Genomic DNA, 18,059 nt, shown 5'->3' with positions numbered 1-18,059 from the left:
ACAACTACTCTCACTTTAAATGCTGGCCTATTCTTCTACACACGGTTCTGACAGGACTTTAGACAAAATCCACCATGATGGCAGTACATGAGTGCTTACTGACAATTTTAACCATGTAACTTTTCTCCATTTGACAAAGGAATGCCACTGCTCTGCTGTAGCATGAGAGGAGGGGTCACTCATCCATCACAGCCAGGCTGACTGGGAGACTGGTCTTCGAGCTGACTGGATTGGAGACTTCACATTGATACTGTCCAGCATCCTCCCAACTGACAGGATCTATGCTGAGATGGCATTTTGATGGGGACAGTGCGATCCTCTGTGTGAGCTGGACACTCTTATTATTGAAGAACCAATGCATGCAGATCCCAGTGTTGTCTGAGAAGCAAGTGAAGACCACTGAGCTCTGTACTCTGACTGTTCTGTTGGTGACTCTCATGAAGGGCTGTGTCACAGGCTCTGCAAAGAAACAAAGGAGGGGACCAAATGACAGTTGTTCTTCAGACACCTCAACCAGCCCTTCTATAGCTCACACCTAATAAAGCTTCCAGGGAGGAGAAATTGGAGCTGTGACTACAGTCATATCTTGTGCTTTGCATTTGTGACCCAAGGGCTGTGTGACCCTGATTAACCACTGAGTTTGATGTGCCTCAGATTCCCTCTACTAGGACACCCTGTGCATGATCATTGCAGTGCCTATAGTTAAGATTAGGTATGATCAATGTTCTGAACTCGGGGTGGGGAAGCTGCTCACATCAGCAGCATCTATACCAGTTACCCTAGGCTAGACTACTGAGAATAAGAAGCTGCCTGGAGAACTGTCACCTCTGTCCCTTCCCTATTTTCATCTGAGTCTCCTAAGTCCATCAGAACAATTGGCTTCTGCCCTGACACCTGTCCACTGAGGCTCAAGTAAAGGAGGTACATAGGTGACCTACATGACTACAGCTGTCATGGTGGTGCACAGCTGATCCCACACCCTGTGTGACTTGGGCAGTCAGCAAAGTCTTGTTCCCTGTCAGCTCTAACAGGAAATTTAATGCTAGCCCTGAAGAGAAGCTCTCTGGGACCAACTACAGTTGAGTCTGGATCCTTGCCTTCCTGGAGCTTCTTTTACTGATTCAAAAGTAAGCTAGACCATGGAGGGGGGGTTAAAAGGGAAGATAGAATAGAAAAGGACAAATTCACCAATAATGACATCTTTGTCTTTGGTGAAAAGATGGGGTCTGTGACCACAGAAGCTTGGATCCATCACTCAGGAGAGGTAGGAGGCAGTGTCTGCACATACAGGCAGGAATGAGCAAACAATCTCCATGACCTTGGTGCACCTGACTATTTGTCACTTCCTCTGTGTGGAACTCTGTCCTCATGTGCCCCAACCTCACTGTCCTCACATGCCTGCTAACACTCAGAAGATGTGAAGATGGTATGCCTTCCCTCACTTCTTCCTCTACAATCCCCAATTCTCACTTTCTGACTCTTTGATCTCTTCCCCCACAGAGTCCTCCTAAAAGGCATGTGCATGCGGAGAGACCCAAGGATCAGGGCTGAGTGTGACATCCTTGGCCTGAGTTTTACAAACACAGGCCTTCCTCTCTACAGATAAAGACAGGAGAGGGGTTCTGCTCTAATGCTTTTGGTCTACCCCATGTGGGCCCTGCAGTAAGTGCCCAAACACCAATGAGAGGAAATAATGCTGGCGGGGAGAGCAGGCACAGCCCACTCCTCACAGTCCAGTTATGAAATAGGATAAACCACACCCAGCAGCTGGAAGTCATTGAGAGTCACTTACTGTGCACGGTGACTTGCACAGGTGCTGTTTCAATGTTGAAATTTCTGTCTATCGTTTGTAATGTGTACAAGCCTGTGTCTTTCTCAGTGAGATGTTGGAGCAGCAGGGATCCGTTGGTGTACACTGTCTCTCTTCTGCTTTGTGCAGGGCCCTTGATGATGGAATTTGTGGCTCTGATGTAGTCTGCAATTTTTAAGACCTGGATGCTAGACACTCTTTTGTACCAGGAAAAAAACTGTAGATCTTCTGGCAAATTGTGAACTTGGAGAAGAACACTTTCCCCTTCAGCAGCATGCCGTGGCAATGGATCTATCATGAGTTGGGCAGAGGTGACAAGGTAACAGCTTGAGGAAAGGGAGGCTGGAAGTGAAAGGAGAAAAGTCATCACATGGGATCATTGTGCTTGATGGAAAGATGGTGACCTCCATACTGAGCAGATGGATTCTTCACTCAGCCTAGAGATGCAGGTGTGGGTGTGTCTATCACACCTGATGGAAGTCAGCAACATGGCCTCCACTCCCTCAGTGCCCTAGAATCTGTAATTTCCTCTGCATGGAGCTCCATCCTCTGTGTCTCCATGACTGTCCCCTCACTACCCTCATTCAGACATTGCACACATCCATGCACATAGTGCTTTGAGATGATGCCTCCCCTGACCTTGGTCTCTACACACTCTCTGACTTTCTCATCTCCTTTGTACCTGCAGTCACCCTCTGGTCTCACATTTTACATGTTCTCACTGCTCAACCTGCAGTTCCCAGGACTAAGGCTGGGTGATGGGTGGGAAGAATGTGGTCTTCTTGGCAAACCTAGGTATTGGGAAGGGCTCAGGAATCATGCTGGCTGGCTTTACATCAAATTAACACAAGCTACAGCCTTTTGAAACAAGGGACCTCGATTTAAAATGCCACCACCAAAATATTCTGTGGGCCAACCTATAGTACATTTTTAATTGGTGATTGATGTGGGAGAGTCTAGGCCACTGCAAGCATTTCCACTCCTGGGCTCAGTGTCTTAGGTGCTACAAGATCAGGATAGGAAGGCTGTGAGGATGTAGGCAGTAAGCAGCACTGCTGACAAAATGCTCCCAGAGACATTTGCAGTCAAGCCTGGGACAGGCGACTGACCAGAGCTTCCTACTGCTCACCACTCTGTGAGGATGCCATTGTTTCCTCACGTGCATGGCAAAAGTCCCCAGAAGACTGGGCAGAGTCTGGCATCTAGTGTTGAGTTATTTTCTGTCAAGGTCCTCCTTGACACAGGGGAGAATCAGACAATGGAGTCTGACCCATGGGCCTTTCTCTCTATCACATGTGTCCTGCACATAGTGGTCAACTCCAACATGGGGATAAAAAGGCAAAGAGGAGTTACCCACATGTCAGGGGTGACAGTCCTGTGTGTCAAAGCTCCACCCAGCACTGAACAATCATAGAAAATCACTTACTGTCCACCTGAAGTTGCACATGTGCCAATTCTATTTTCCGGTATCTACTCAGAGTTCGTAGGGTGTAGAATCCAGTGTCATTCCGGGTAACATTCTGAAGCAGGAGGGATCCATTGCTGTACACAGTCTCTCTACCACTGTGAGCAGGGCCTGGCACACTTGAATTCTTGGCTTTTATGTGTCGGGCTATCTCGAGATTGTTGGACACAACCACCCCTTTGTACCAGAAAAGCACTCGAAGATTCTCTGGGAGGTTGTGAACCTGTAGAAAAACACTTGCCCCTTCAGCAACATTCGGTGGCACTGATTCAATACTGAGCTGGGAAAAGGTAGGAGTGTGTCTGCCAGTCAAAAGTGAGCCTGGGGAAAAAAGATCCATCAATATTATGGCTTTTGTATTTGGAGAGGATGGTGTCCTGTGTCTTGAGCAGGTGTATGTGTTGCTCAGTTGAGGAGTGTGGGTGAGGGTCTCCCTGCCTTACTTGATGGAGGTCAGGACATTACCTCCCTCTCTTTGATGCTCTTTCTCCTCAGGTGTCAACATGGCCCCACCTCAATGTCCTCAGGCCCCTGCCCACACTCAGTGTAGATTGGTGTTGGGGTGAAGCCTCCCAATCTTCACACTCTCTTTGTTTTTGTCCTTTAGTGATAACACCCTATACCTGATTTCACCTTCTAGATTTCTTTGCTGGTCGAGCTTCCAGTCCACTAGGAATAGGGAACTGTGAGAACTGGAATTTGTCTCATACTTTTGAAAGAAAAGCTTCACACCCAGTTCCCTGCACCCAAGGGGGAGAGGGCTGGACCCTCAGAAGTGCAGACACTCCCGAGAACTCAGAGGAGACTACTCTCTGCCCCTGGTCCTGACCCAAGAGAAAATTGCCTAGTCCCATCTGTGCCCGCTGAGCACAGGGACTTATGAGAAGTCAGGGACAGGAAACTTCGGGTTTCTGCCTGCGCCAAAAGCTGAAAGCCAGTTGCCAGGAGCGCCTACACATCTGAGAGCAGAGGTAAGACCAATTTTTCTGCTCCAATCGACCTGCCCGGTGGACTCAAAGGCAGAAGTCCTCTGGGACAGGGCATTTCTGGTTTCTGGCTATGTCCGGAACTGAACTGAACTTATCCAACAGCTCCCTGTACCCAAATCCCGTGGGGGAGAGAATGGAACAGGCAGAAGTGTAGATAATCCTTAGACCACAGGACAGACAGCCACTTCTGCTTACCTCTGCCCAAATCCCTGGCCCAAAAGGAAATGGCATAGTGCCTCTGGATACAGAAATATAGGAGCAGTCAGCAGAAGGAACCTGCTGGGTCCCGCCTGTGCCCAGAACTAAACTGAACCAGTCACAAAGTTCCCTGCACCCAAATCCCGTGGGTAAGAGAACTGGACCCTCAGAAATGCTGACACTCCTAAGAACTCAGAGGAGACTACTCTCTGCCCACATTCCCAACCCAAGAGGAAATCACCTAGTGCCATCTGAGACCCCTGGGCACAGGGACCTAGAAGCAGTCAGAAGCAGGATCCTTTAGGTTTCTGCCTGCACCAAGAGCCTGAAAGCCAGTCACCAGGAGCACACCTAAGAGTAGAGCTCTCTGTTCTCAGATCCAACTGAAAGAAAACAGATTTATAGGAGTGCTGACACATAGGCCTACAGAAGGGTCAAGCCACTGTCAGAGACAGTAAGAGAAGCTAATACTAGAGATAACCTGATAGTGAGAGACAAGCACCGGAACCTGAGCAACAGAAATCAAGACTACTTGGCATCATCAGAGCCCAGTTCTTCTACCAAAGCAAATACTGGATATCCAAACACACCAGAAAAGCAAGATTTAGATATAAAATCACATTTGATGATGGTGGTGGTGGTGGTGGTGGTGGTGGTGGTGGTGGTGGAGGAGGAGGAGGAGGAGGAGGAGGAGGAGGAGGAGGAGGAGGAGGAGGAGGAGGAGGAATTTAAGAATGAAAAATGACTCCCTTAAAGAAATACAGGACAACACAAGTAAACAAGTAGAAGTCCTTAAAGATGAAACACAAAAATCCCTTAAAGAATTACAGGAAAACACAACCAAACAAGTGAAGGAATTGAACAAAACCATCCAGGACTTAAAATCGAAATAGAAACAATAAAAAGGCACAAAAGGAGAGAACCATGGAGACAGAAAACCTAGGGAAGAGACCAGGAGTCATAGATGCAAGCATCACCAAGAGAACACAAGAGATAGAAGAGAGAATCTCAGGGGCAGAAGATACCATAGAAAACATTGCACAACAGTCAATGAAAATGTAAAATGCAAAAAGCTCCTAGCCCAAAAATCCAGGAAATCCAGGACACAATGAGAAGATCAAACCTAAGGATAATAGGTATAGAGGAGAGTGAAGACTCCCAACCTAAAGGGCCAGTAAATATCTTTAACAAAATTGTAGAAGAAAACTTCCCTAACCTAAAAAAGAGATGCCCATAAACATACAAGAAGCCTACAGAACTCCAAATAGATTGAACCAGAAAAGAAATTCCTCCCATCACATAATACTCAAAACACCAAAGGCACAAAACAAAGAAAGAATATTAAAGGGAGTAAGGGAAAAAGGTCAAGTAACATATAAAGGCAGATCTATCACAATTATACCAGACTTCTCAACAGAGACAATGAAAGCCAGAAGATCCTGGGCAGATGTCATACAGACCCTAAGAGAACACAAATCCTGAGTGAAGTAACCCAATCACAGAAAAATACACATGGTATGCACTCATTGATGAGTGGCTATTAGCCCAAAAGTTCAAACTACCCAAGATACAATCCACAGACCACAAGAAGCTCAAGAAGAAGGATGACCCAAATCTGGATATTTCAGTCCTTCTTAAAAGGGGGAACAAAACTATTCAGACGAGAGGATATGGAGGCAAAGTTTGAAACAGATACTGAAGGAATGGCCATTCAGAGCCTGCCCTACATGTACCCCAAATATATATATACATATATACAGAAACTAGATAAGATTGATGAAGCTAGGAAGTGAATGCTGACAGGAACTGGATATAGATGTCTCCTGAGAGACACAGCCAGAGTATGTCAAATACAGAGGCGAATGCTAGCTACAAACCACTGAACTGAGGACGGGACCCCTGTTGGAGGAATCAGAGAAAGGACTGAAAGAGCTGAAGGGGCTTGCAACCCCATAAGAACAACAATGCCAACCAACCAGAGCTCCCAGGGACTAAACCACTACCCAAAGACTATACATGGACTGACCCCATGGCTCCAACTGCAAAGGTAGCAGAGGATGGCCTTGTTGGGCACCAACGGAAGGAGAAGACCTTGGTCCTACAAAGGTTGGACCCCCAGTGTTGGGAAATGTTGGGGATGGGAAGGGGATGGATGGGGAGGGGAACACCCTTATAGAAGAAGGGGAGAGGAGGGGATAGGGTGCTATGTCTGGGAAACTGGGAAAGCGAATAACATTTGAAATGTAAATTTAAAAAATCCAATAAAAAAGATATACCCCCTTAACCTCTTGTTGCTTAACGTTAATTGAAGAACTAGAAAACACAGTTGATTATTTTTTTATCTGTAGTCCAGAGATTTTTTTTTCTATTAAATCATTTACATCTTAACATTGATCAAGGGGTTGGGGATTTAGTTCAGTGGTAGAGTGCTTGCCTAGCAAGTGCAAGGCCCTGGGTTCAGTCCTCGGCTCTGAAAAAAAAATTGATCAAATAATTCTTTTGAGCATTCACTTAATGAAATGATTATCTCTGTTCAATGTTAGTTGTTTAGAAAAAGGAAAAAAAGGACTTAGTCTTGTGATTTGGTCATAGATTTCTGAGATTCTTGAATAGCTTTACATTATGCAGATACTTACAGACAACCATCAGACTGAGCCCAGAGACCCCCAATAGAAGAGTTAGGGAAAGAACTGAAGGAGGTGAAAGGGATTGAAACCCCATAAGTAGAATAACAGTATCAACTAACTGGACCCCTCAGAACTCTCAGGGACTAAGCCACCAACCAAAGAGCATTCACGGGTCAATCTGTGGTTCCTGCTAAATATGTAACAGAGTGCTGCATTGTCTAGCCTCAGTGTGAGGGAATTCTCTCGATCCTCTGGTGGCTTGATGCCCCAGAGAAGGGCAATTCTAGAAGTCTGAGGTGGGAGTGGTTGACTGGGTCGGAGAGCACCCTCTTAGAGTCAAATGGGAAGGTGAGGGGGTGGAACTCTAGGAGGGAAGACTGGAAGGGGGAAAATGTTTAAAATATAAATAAATACAACGATTAATAAAAATAAGTAAGAAAAACAAAAAAGAAAGACTTTATTAAAAAACTCAAATACCTGTGGAGAGTGAATGAATAAATGAAGGAATGAATGATGTCTCAGTATCATGCGTGCCTGTGATCAAGTAGACTTAATCCCAGAGATGCAGGAATGATTCAATGTATGAAAATCTATCAACATAATCTACCATACAGACAAACTGAAAGAAAAAATTACATCATATCATTAGATGCTGAAAAAGCCTGTGACAAAATCCAACACCAGTACATGTTTAAAGTCTGGGGAAATCAGGGATACAAGGCACATACCTAAACATAGTAAAAGTAATAGACAGCAAGCCAGTAGCCAACACCAAACTAAATGGAGAGAAACTTAAAGCAATTTTACTAATATCAGTGACAAGACAAGTCTGTGACCCTCTCCCTACATAATCAATATAGTACTTGAAGTCCTAGCCACAGCAGTAAGACAACCGGAGGAGATTAAGGAGATACAAGTTGGAAGGGAAAAAAATCAAAGTATCCCTACTTGTGGATGATATGATAGTATACATAAGCAACACCAAAAATTCTGCCAGAGAATGCCTTAAGCTGTTAGACAGCTTTGGCAATGTGGCCCTCAGTAGCCCTCCTCTACACAACTAATAAACAGGCTGGGAAAGAAGTTAGGAAAACAGTATTCTTCACAATAGCCAAAAATAACATAAAATCGCTTTCTGCAGCTCTAACCAAGCAAGTGAAAGACCTGTATGATAACTTCAAGTCTCTGAAGAAGGCAGTTCAGGATGATATCAGAAGATGGAAAGATCTCCCATGTTCATGAATCTGTAGGATTAACATAGTGAAAACGACCATCTGATCAACAGCAACCTACAGATACAGTGCAATTCCCATCAAAATTTGAACATAAATATTTACAGATCTTGAAAGAACAATTCTCAAATTCATTTGGAAAAAAGCAGGACAGCTGAAATGATCCAGAACAATAAAAGAACATCTAGAAGTATCATCGTCTCCGACCTCAGGCTGTACTACAGAGCAATAGTGATAAGAACTGTATGCTATGGGTATAGAAACAGACAGGTGGATCAATGGAATCGAATCAAATACCTAGAAATAATCCCACAAACCTTCATACACTTGATTTTTGACAAAGAAGCCAAAACCACGCAGAGGAAAAGGAAAAGCATCTTCAACAAATGGTGCTAGTCTAACTGGCTGTCTGCATGTAGAAGAATGCAAATAGATCTGTATTTATCACCCTGCACAAAACTCAAGTTCAAATGTATCAAAGACCTCAAAATAAAACCAGATACACTAAATCTAATGGAAAGTGTGAAATAGCCTGGAACTCACTGGTGCAGGAGACAACTTTCTGAGGTCAAGAATAAACGAATGGAACCTCATGAAACTGAAAGCTACTGCAAATCAAAGGATAACATCCTTAGTACAAAAAGGCAGCCTACAGAATGTGAAAAGATATTCAGACAACATACATTTGACAGAGGACTGATATCCAAACTATATAAAGAACTCAAAAAGTTAGATACCAGTTCCTTGGTCATCAGGGAAATGCATTTCAAATCGACTCTGAGATACCATCTGATACCCATCAGAATGATGAAGATCAAAACCTTAAAGAACAGCACATCCTATGGAGGATGTGGAGCAAGGGGACCATTCCTTCATTGCTGGCGGGAGTACAAATTTGTACAGCCACTCTGGAAATCAATTTGGCATTTTCTCAGAAGATTGGGGCAACTTTTACGTCAAGACCCAGTTATACTGCTCCTGGGCATAAACCCAAAAGATGCTCCACCATCCACAAGGACATTTGCCCAACTATGTTTATAGCAGCTTTATTCGTAAAAGCCAGAAACTGGAAACAACCTAGATGTCTATCAACATAAAAAAAATGGATACAGAAAATGTGGTATATGAATACAAGGGGATACTATTCAGCTGTTAAAAACAAAGATATCATCAATTTTCGAGGGGAATGAGTGGAACTTGATAATATCATCCTGAGTGAAGTAACCAATCCCAAAAGGACGTGCATGCTATGGACTCACTTATAAATGGATATTAGTCATGAAGTTCAGGTTATCCAGCTGTAATCAACAGACACAAAGAAGTCAAATAACAACAAGGGCCCAAGGGAGGATGATTGAATCTTTTTAAGAAGGGGAAACAAAATAAATATCAAAGTTCGATGGAGGGAGGGAACTGGTTGGCAGAGGGGATGGGGATGGGAGTGGAGAGGGAGGGGGAAATCAAATGTAGGACAGAGCAGGGGAGAGAAAAGGGAAATTGGGGAGGGGACACTCTCTAGAACATGCCAGAGTGCTGGGTTGGGAGAGGCAGCAGAGTGTCAGTGGGTTGGCTCTACCTGAGACTCCTAGCAGCAGGGCATGTAGAGCCTGAAGTGGCCATCTTCTGTAGCCAAGCAGGACACCAAGTAAAAGGATAAGGACAGCCACCCATCCACAAAACCTTTGACCCAAAAAGTGTCCTACCTACAAGATGGGCCCAGACAAAGATAGAGCAGAGGCTGAGGGAATGGCCAACCAATCACTGCCCCAAACTAAGACCCATCCTATAGGAAAGAATCAATCCCTTAGGCTATTAATAATACTCGGTTATGTCGGCAGACGGGAACCCAGAATACCTGTCCTCTGAGAGGCTCCATCCAGCAGCTGATGGAGAGAGATGCAGAGTCTCAAACCCCAACATTAGCTAGAGCTCAGAGAGACCCACAGAAGAGTTGAGAGGAGGATTGGAGGGACTGGAGAGGACAGGAACCCCAACAGAGTCACCTAACATGGACCCTTGGGGCCTCCCAGAGACTGAATCACCAACCAAAGAGTGAGCACAGGCTGGACCTAGGCCCCACGCACATATGTAGCAGATGAGCAGCTTGGTCTTTATGGGTATTCCCCAACAACTGGAGGAGGGGCTGTCCCTGAGCCTGTTGCCTGGCTGCCTGTGAATCGCCAACCTCTAAATGGACCACCTAGTCTGGCCTCAGTGGAAGAGGATGTGCCAAGTCCCACAGCAACTTGATGTGCTGGGGAGAGGGGTATAGGTAAGGGGTCAACACTGAGAGGGGGGCTTCCCCTTCTCAGGAACAGGAAGGCGGAATGGGGAAAGGACTAACAAGAAAGGGTACTTGGAGGAGAGAAAGAGCTGATATGAGGCTGTAAATTGAATAAATAAATAAATAAATTTAATAAAAAGGACAAAAACAGGTAGGTTCATTGGGGTTCCATGGTGCCACACCCCAGCAAAAAAACAATATTTTAGTATTTCCTTGTCTACTAGAACTGTCAGGAAAAATTACTTTGACATAAAATGATAACTTTATATATTTATAGACGTAAGAACATAAATGCATTAATAAATATATTTGAATTCTAAAAAAAATAAATTCATATGTTAGGGTATACATAGTGTTGACAGTTTCCATTGGCTATGATTTTTTTCACTTTTACTTATTATATCGGTGTATGAATTTGTGTGCAAGGGTGTGTCTCGGTGTGTGTGTGGGTTTGGTTGTGTGTGTCTGTGTGTCTGTGTGTCTGTGTCTGTGTGCCTGTATGTCTGTGTGTCTGTGTGTGTGTATGTCTGTGTGTCTGTGTGTGTATGTGTGTCTGTGTGTCTGTGTCTGTGTCTGTGTGTGTATGTGTGTCTGTGTGTCTGTGTGTCTGTGTGTCTGTGTGTCTGTGTCTGTGTGTCTGTATGTCTGTGTGTCTGTATGTCTGTGTGTCTGTATGTCTGTGTGTCTGTATGTCTGTATGTCTGTGTGTCTGTGTGTGTCTGTGTGTATGTGTGTCTGTGTATCTGTGTGTCTGTGTGTCTGTGTGTGTATGTGTGTATGTGTGTCTGTATATCTGTGTGTCTGTGTGTGTATGTGTGTATGTGTGTCTGTATATCTGTGTGTCTGTGTGTCTATATGTCTGTGTGTGTCTGTGTGTCTGTATGTCTGTGTGTCTGTGTGTCTGTATGTGTGTTTCTATCAAGGGCATGTCCCAATGTGTGGGAGTAGGTGTAGGACACAGTCCCTAGGTGGAGGTCAGGGGACAATTTGTGATCATTAGTTCTCAGGTTGTCAGATAATGAAGTGAATACCTACATCACTGAGCCATGTCACTGATAAGATTGGTTTCTTATTTGGGACATCATAGCTGAGAAGAGCAGTCTTCAGAATTCTGTGCTTATGATTACTTACTTTGGGTAACAACAATCTTCTCTCCCCTCATTTCATCTCTTCACCAAGAGCATCCTTCTGCTGCTGAGCTCCTATCATCTTTCCTCCCCAAACACTGAGACAACTCTCAGGTCCTTGTGCCTCTTAAGAGACTTCAGACAGGGGCTGGGGATTTAGCTCAGTGGTAGAGCGCTTGCCTAGGAAGCGCAAGGCCCTGGGTTTGGTCCCCAGCTCCGAAAAAAAGAACCAAAAAAAAAAAAGAGAGAGAGACTTCAGACAGTGGGTGAGCCCTGTCTTCTTATACTCCACTGTGTGGTCTCCTCCCAGTAGCCCAGATGGGTGTTGCACCCTTTGCCGATGCTAAGGAGTGCACCTCCTTGGTCTCTGTGGCCAGATCTGTCCTCCCTCTGTGGCACATCTGCTCCAGTATGGCCCCCTAGTTCTCTCTTCCTGCCTCTCTGAACTGAGCCTCCTCCCAGGCAAGAGCATCTTCCAGAGTTCCACAGGCTATGGGGGTGGGGAGGAAGGGAGGTCTCTATTGAAAACACTCCCTTCTCTATTCTCACAGCTGTCCCATGCCCCTCTCCTCTTCTCTCTTAATGTTTCAGTCCTCTAGAACAGGCTGTGAAAGAAAAGGCTTATGAGCATCTCTGTGCCCTACAAGAACAGCTGCTTATCCAGGGTCTGCCACCTGCTGTGTCCTGACTCTGGCTCAGTCAGCACCAGTGAGTGAGCCTCTGCACTCCCTGGGTGACCCAGGAACCAGCTGGGCACCCAGTCTGCCCTGTGTTCTCAGTGCCCTGCAAAGATGGAGTTTGCTCTCAGGAGGAAGGAGACAGAGATGTGTGTGAGGATCCCAAGGGGCCAGCTGTGTGACGAGTTGGGGAGGGGACAGATGCGTTCTCACTGCAGTCACCAGTCAGGATTCTCAGGGAGAAAAGGGGCCCAGGAGCAGCTGTGTCAAGAGCCTCACTTCCTGAGTGTGTGGGAGGTGACCTGAGTCCTGGAAGGACTGCTCTGGGCTCCATCATCCCATGCAGGGATTCAAGATGGTGGGCACACTTCCTCTGGGTCCTGAGCTGTGAGGTGGCTCTGCCCATGTGCTGCCTGGCCTTTCAGAGATGCCTTGAACCTCTGTCTGGGTGATTCCCTTAGGATACTCTATCTTTTCCAGAGAAAATACACGAAGCAGCCACTACACATAATTCCCTAGCAAGGCAGCAGAAAAGGAGGCAGCTGGTAGGTCTGAGAAGGCTGTGTGACCCCCATGTCTGTAGGAACAGGGGAGCTAGCCAGAGGAGGAGGTAAGTTCCTGGTTTAGACAAATACTCTTCTGGGTGTTAATTGTGTTTCCCTGAGGCGGCCCCTGCTGATCGCTGGGAGAACTGCAGCTCACATCTGGGGAGCTATCCACATCAGCAGAGCCTGGTGTCATTTGCCTGCAGGACAGACTTCTATGAGCTGGACCCCAAAGGACAAGCAACTGTCAGGGGGATCTGTGTCCTTTGTCCCTCTTCCTGGCAACCATGACCTTCCTGGAAGTCTCATAAGGCCATCATAACAGTTAACTTAGTGGCCGGGACATCTGTCTTTCTATTCTCTCCCTGATGAGTCACTGGAGAGATCCAGGAGACCTCGCCTAACTGTGGCTCTCATGGCCGTGCACCAGGTGATTGTATGTGGCACAAGGATTTGCTCCTCAAAAGCACTGTTCCCTGCCAACAGATGTCAGAATCCAGCCTTTGTAAAATGCTTCTCGGGCCATCAGGAGATGAGTCAGGACAGAGGTCTGGAGACAAGGCTTTCTGGTTCTCACTTCCATGAGGATCCTATGTACCACATTCAAACCCAATTCCCCTCCCTCACAAGAACATATTACTGCTAAGAACCCCAGAAGTCTAGACAAGGACTGATGTCCTTCACTGAGTTAACCACACATCCAGCTGATTGCAAGGTGAGGTCAAATGAAGGATTCTGTTCAACTGTCACTATTCTCCTAGTTTGTCCTGCACTACATCTTTACATCCCAATGGGAGGACACATTGCAAAGGGGTAGGAAGCCTACCTCTTCTATGTGTGTCTACTGGAATGAACCCCACACAGCACCCAGAGTTCACAAAGTATCACTTACTGTACACGTAGAGATATATGGATGTTCTTGATACCATTTCTCCATGTCTATTTAAGGTTTGTAGGATGTAGAATCCTGTGTCCTTCTGTGTGACATTGCAGATCCACAGGGAACCATTGCTGTACACTGTCTCTCTACCGCTGTGCACTGGCCCCATCATGCTTACTTTAATGTTCAGTGCGTATAGGCCAATTGCACGGTTCATATTCCTTAGCCTTCTGAACCAGGCTAAGACTATAATGTTCTCTGGCAGATTGTGGACAAGAAGAAGGACGTTGTCTCCTTCAACTACTTGGGATGGCACTGATTCAATGGTGACTTGGGCAGTGGTCAGGAGCAAACAGGTTAAAAGGGAGGCTAAAAGGGAAGACAGAGCAACCATTGATATTGAGCAAGTGAGATTAGCATTCACCTTAAGGGTATGGGTATGGTATTCCCACTCTTCTTGATGGAGGTGAGCACCATGACCTCCATTCCCTCAAAGACTCTCACTGTGTCATCAACTCTCTGGGTACACTGATCTCTGACCCACTAGAATCAGGGCTCTGGGAGGACAGGGAGTAATCTGACATTAGGAAGACTCGGTTCCTGAGAAATTTTCAGGCATCAATAGAGGAAGGAAGGGATGAAGGAAGGAAGGAGGGAGAGAGGGAGAGAGAGAGGGAGGGAGAGAGGGAGGGACAAGGAAGGAGGAAAGGAATGAAGAATTAAAAAGGAAAGAATGGATGGATGGATGGATGGATGGATGGATGGATGGATGGATGGATGTGTCCATGGATTAATCTACATAGTTCTAGGTTTGTAGCTAACAACAATAATTATAATCAAGGGTATTGTAATTTTCCTTACACTTCTGTATTGTATGTGTAGGTTCACGAAGGCACATGTCTCAGCGTGAGCTGGTTTGGGTATGTGCCACAGCACATGTCTCAGTGTTTTCACGTACTGTTAAAGCTACCGCATAGCTGTGGAGGGCAGAGAAGACCTGTAGGAGTCCCATCTCCCTGACTACCACGCTGGAGCTGAGGACTGAATGGAGATGGTCATGTCTGCACACTGAGCCATCTTATTATCCGTTTGACTTCCATTTGGAGAGTCACTCGGTGATGGTTGGACACATCGGGACTCACAACAGAGCAGACAGTGTGGCTGACTTTCAGTAGAGAACATTGAGGGTTTTCTCCATTCTCAGCTAGCTCCTGTCCTTTGAGGGCTTCAGCCTGCTACACCTAAGCCCTCACTGCACCTTCTGCCCTATGACTTTAAACAAAATTCCGAGTCTCCTCTAGGGCTCCTGTCTTCTCAAGAAACTTCAGCCTTTCTCTGAGTTCTCCTCCCCACACACAATCATGGAGTAGGCATTCTTACCTGTGAGGAGGAACCCTTGGCAGGGGGTACACCCCTTGAAGGGAAACACAGAGGATGCCTCCATCTGTCTTCTCACTGTCATGTTCTTGCTCTGAGGAGAAGACCTTCAACTCCAACAAGGCAGCTGGCCTCTGCTGTCCTTCCTCCTTCTGAACTGAGTTTCCTCTCAGGCAGGAGCACTTCCCAGAATCCAATGGGCTGTGGGCATGGGGTTTGTGTGTAAGGCACTGCTCAGTCCTTTCTACCCTCGTTGCTGCCTGCATCTCTCTCAACTTTTCTCTTTTTATGTTTCTCCTCCAAGACACTCATTGAGAAACAAGGCTGATAAACATCCCCATGCCCTCAGAGAACAATGGCTCATCCCAGGGCTGACATCTGCTGAGTCCTGGTCTTGAGTTTGTCTGTGTCAAAGAGGGAGCCTCCATCCTGCCTATGTGTCCCTGTGACAGAGAGACTCAGCTGAGCACCCAGTCTGCCCTGTGTCCTCAGTGCTCATGGAAGGTGAGATTTCCCAGCAGGAAGATGACAGAGATGCCTATGAGGGCTGGAAAGGGACCACCTGAGTGATGAATAGAGAAAAAGATTAATCCTTTATCACTAATATCAATAATAACCAATAAAAATATAATAACCAATCAAGTTCCTGACCCAAGACATAGGCACGGAAGCAGTTGAATGACAAGTTTCAAGTCCTGAGTACTGTGAAGAGGTGACCTGTGTGACCTGGAAGGGATTACGTGTTCCTCTTTGTATGGAGGGTTTCAAGGCAACATTCTAGCATTATGAATTAGCTGAGCTCTCTCTAGTCTTCTTAATTAACCTTTACCCTTTCTCTGGTTAATTCCCCTGGAGAAATTCTGTCTTCCCTTGTCAAAGATGACAGAAGAAAGGAAACTTTCAGGTTCTCTAGACAGAGGGCTGTTCTCAGACAAAGAACCTTGGGAGGGTGCCCCAGGTTAATAGGGATAGGAATGAAAACCTCTGTGTAAGGCAAGGTCATGGCTCAGGAAAAAATTTTCTGACTGATTGTGTGTGTGTGTGTGTGTGTGTGTGTGTGTGTGTGTGTGTGTGTGTGTGTGTGTGAATGCCCAGACACGCATGGATGAATGTCCTTATATTGTCCCCTGGAGTTCTCTCAGAGAACTGCAATCTCATGTTTACGGCTACAGCAGAGGTAGTCAAAAAGTCAACTGTGACCTGCCCTGATCCCTTCAGCATAAGTGGATGCAGTGCCTGTCATCCTGCTCACTGTACTCTGCAGAACTCCTGTTTCCATCTAGTGTAGGGTGGGTCTAGGCAGGGTTCCAGATTCTTCCTGGGAGCTCCTGGAAGAATTAAACTAAAGTTGGAAGAAGTGTGCATCCAGTGGATGGGCACCCTCAGGAGGAGCCTTGCTCTCAAAAACTTTCAGAGGAAATTCCTGGGACATTTCTCTTCAGAGTCAAAGGAGAGGAATATAATGAAAGGACTGCACCTCTACCAGCTGGCCCATCTCTGGGGTCTCAATCCTTCCTTCTCTTTGCCCACAGGGTGCTGAGGGCATCAGCTCTTGAGTACGTAGAACATTGATTCAAATGGATGTGCCATCTACTCTTCCCCATACACTGTTCTAAGTATCTTTTTCTTGGTGTGATAAAAATGCTCTGAGCAGCATCACCTTAAGAGAGAGTAAAAGGTTTGTTTTCCTTTTGAGTCTGGGTCATTTAATAGCAGGGAAGGATATGAAGGCAAAATCCATGATTCTGGCTGGCTCATGCACTGGCTGGCTTTCCGGCACATGGTTAGATAGCTTTCTTATAAGATTAAGGACCATCTGCCTAGGAATTTTGCTACCCACAGTGGCCTGGCCCTCCTGCATCAGTTAAGACAATCCCTCACAGACACATCCGTAGCCAGACTGGATAAGGATGGTTATTCAGTTGAGACGCTTCTCCACAGGTGAATCTAGGCTGTGTCAAGGTGCCAGTAAAGGCTAACTAGGACACTATTTTAAACAGTTGTTGGTAAGGTGAGGTCCAGCTTGTCTCCACTAGGTCATCTTCATGTGAATCCGGTGGTTATACGGTTTTGTTCTAGGGATATTTCATTTTTTTAATAACGGTTTTAGCTGACATTCATGGAGAGAATGAATCCTTAGAAGTGTGCCACTAGTGAAAGGAAATCCTGTCTAGAGTATGTTTCTTTACAAAGCTGTGTCACACCATCCTTTGGGCCCTCTGCTGGAAAAGTAGAATCAAGTCTCAAATAATGCCTTTTAAATTGTATCCTCTAGTATTATAGATGTAGGACAGTACTGTATCATACCTCTGTGGATGTAAAATAGCTTGTACCTGCTTTATGATACGTAGTAGTGACCGTGCTTTATCAGAGCTGTTTTTAATGATGTTGCTCAGAATGTTTTCTTTCCAGATGATGATTGAGAAGCTAATTTAAAAAAAAAATGGTGCCAGGTACCACAAGAGTAACAAAAAAAAAAAAATGTGAATGCTTCACTCCTTCTTTAAATGAGGAAAAAGAATACCCTTGGCAGGGAAGGGAGAGGCAAAGATTAAAACAGAGACTGAAGGAACACCCATTCAGAGCCTGCCCCACATGTGGCCCATACATATACAGCCACCCAATTAGACAAGATGGATGAAGCAAAGAAGTGCAGACCGACAGGAGCCGGATGTAGATCACTCCTGAGAGACACAGCCAGAATACAGCAAATACAGAGGCGAATGCCAGCAGCAAACCACTGAACTGAGAATAGGTCCCCTGTTGAAGGAATCAGAGAAAGAACTGGAAGAGCTTGAAGGGGCTCAAGACCCCAAAAGTACAACAATGCCAAGCAACCAGAGCTTCC

At 45.7% G+C, this 18,059-nt stretch overlaps 1 protein-coding gene across 1 annotated transcript; it reads right to left on the bottom strand.

Annotated features, from left to right (window-relative positions):
• Positions 1-88: 88 nt before the first annotated feature.
• Psg16 (pregnancy specific glycoprotein 16) lies at positions 89-15,464 on the bottom strand. The gene is given in 5 exon segments (NM_001025679.2): positions 89-459; positions 1,793-2,152; positions 3,237-3,596; positions 13,847-14,203; positions 15,215-15,464. Coding segments are annotated over 5 exon segments (1,443 nt in total). The 5' UTR covers positions 15,297-15,464; the 3' UTR covers positions 89-175.
• Positions 15,465-18,059: the final 2,595 nt, after the last annotated feature.

Source organism: Rattus norvegicus, chromosome 1, assembly GCF_021556685.1.
Source record: "Rattus norvegicus strain SHRSP/BbbUtx chromosome 1, alternate assembly SHRSP_T2T, whole genome shotgun sequence".
Lineage (NCBI taxonomy): Eukaryota > Metazoa > Chordata > Mammalia > Rodentia > Muridae > Rattus > Rattus norvegicus.
Note: the sequence above shows the minus strand (reverse complement) of the source record. Positions and strands in the feature narration are given on the sequence as shown.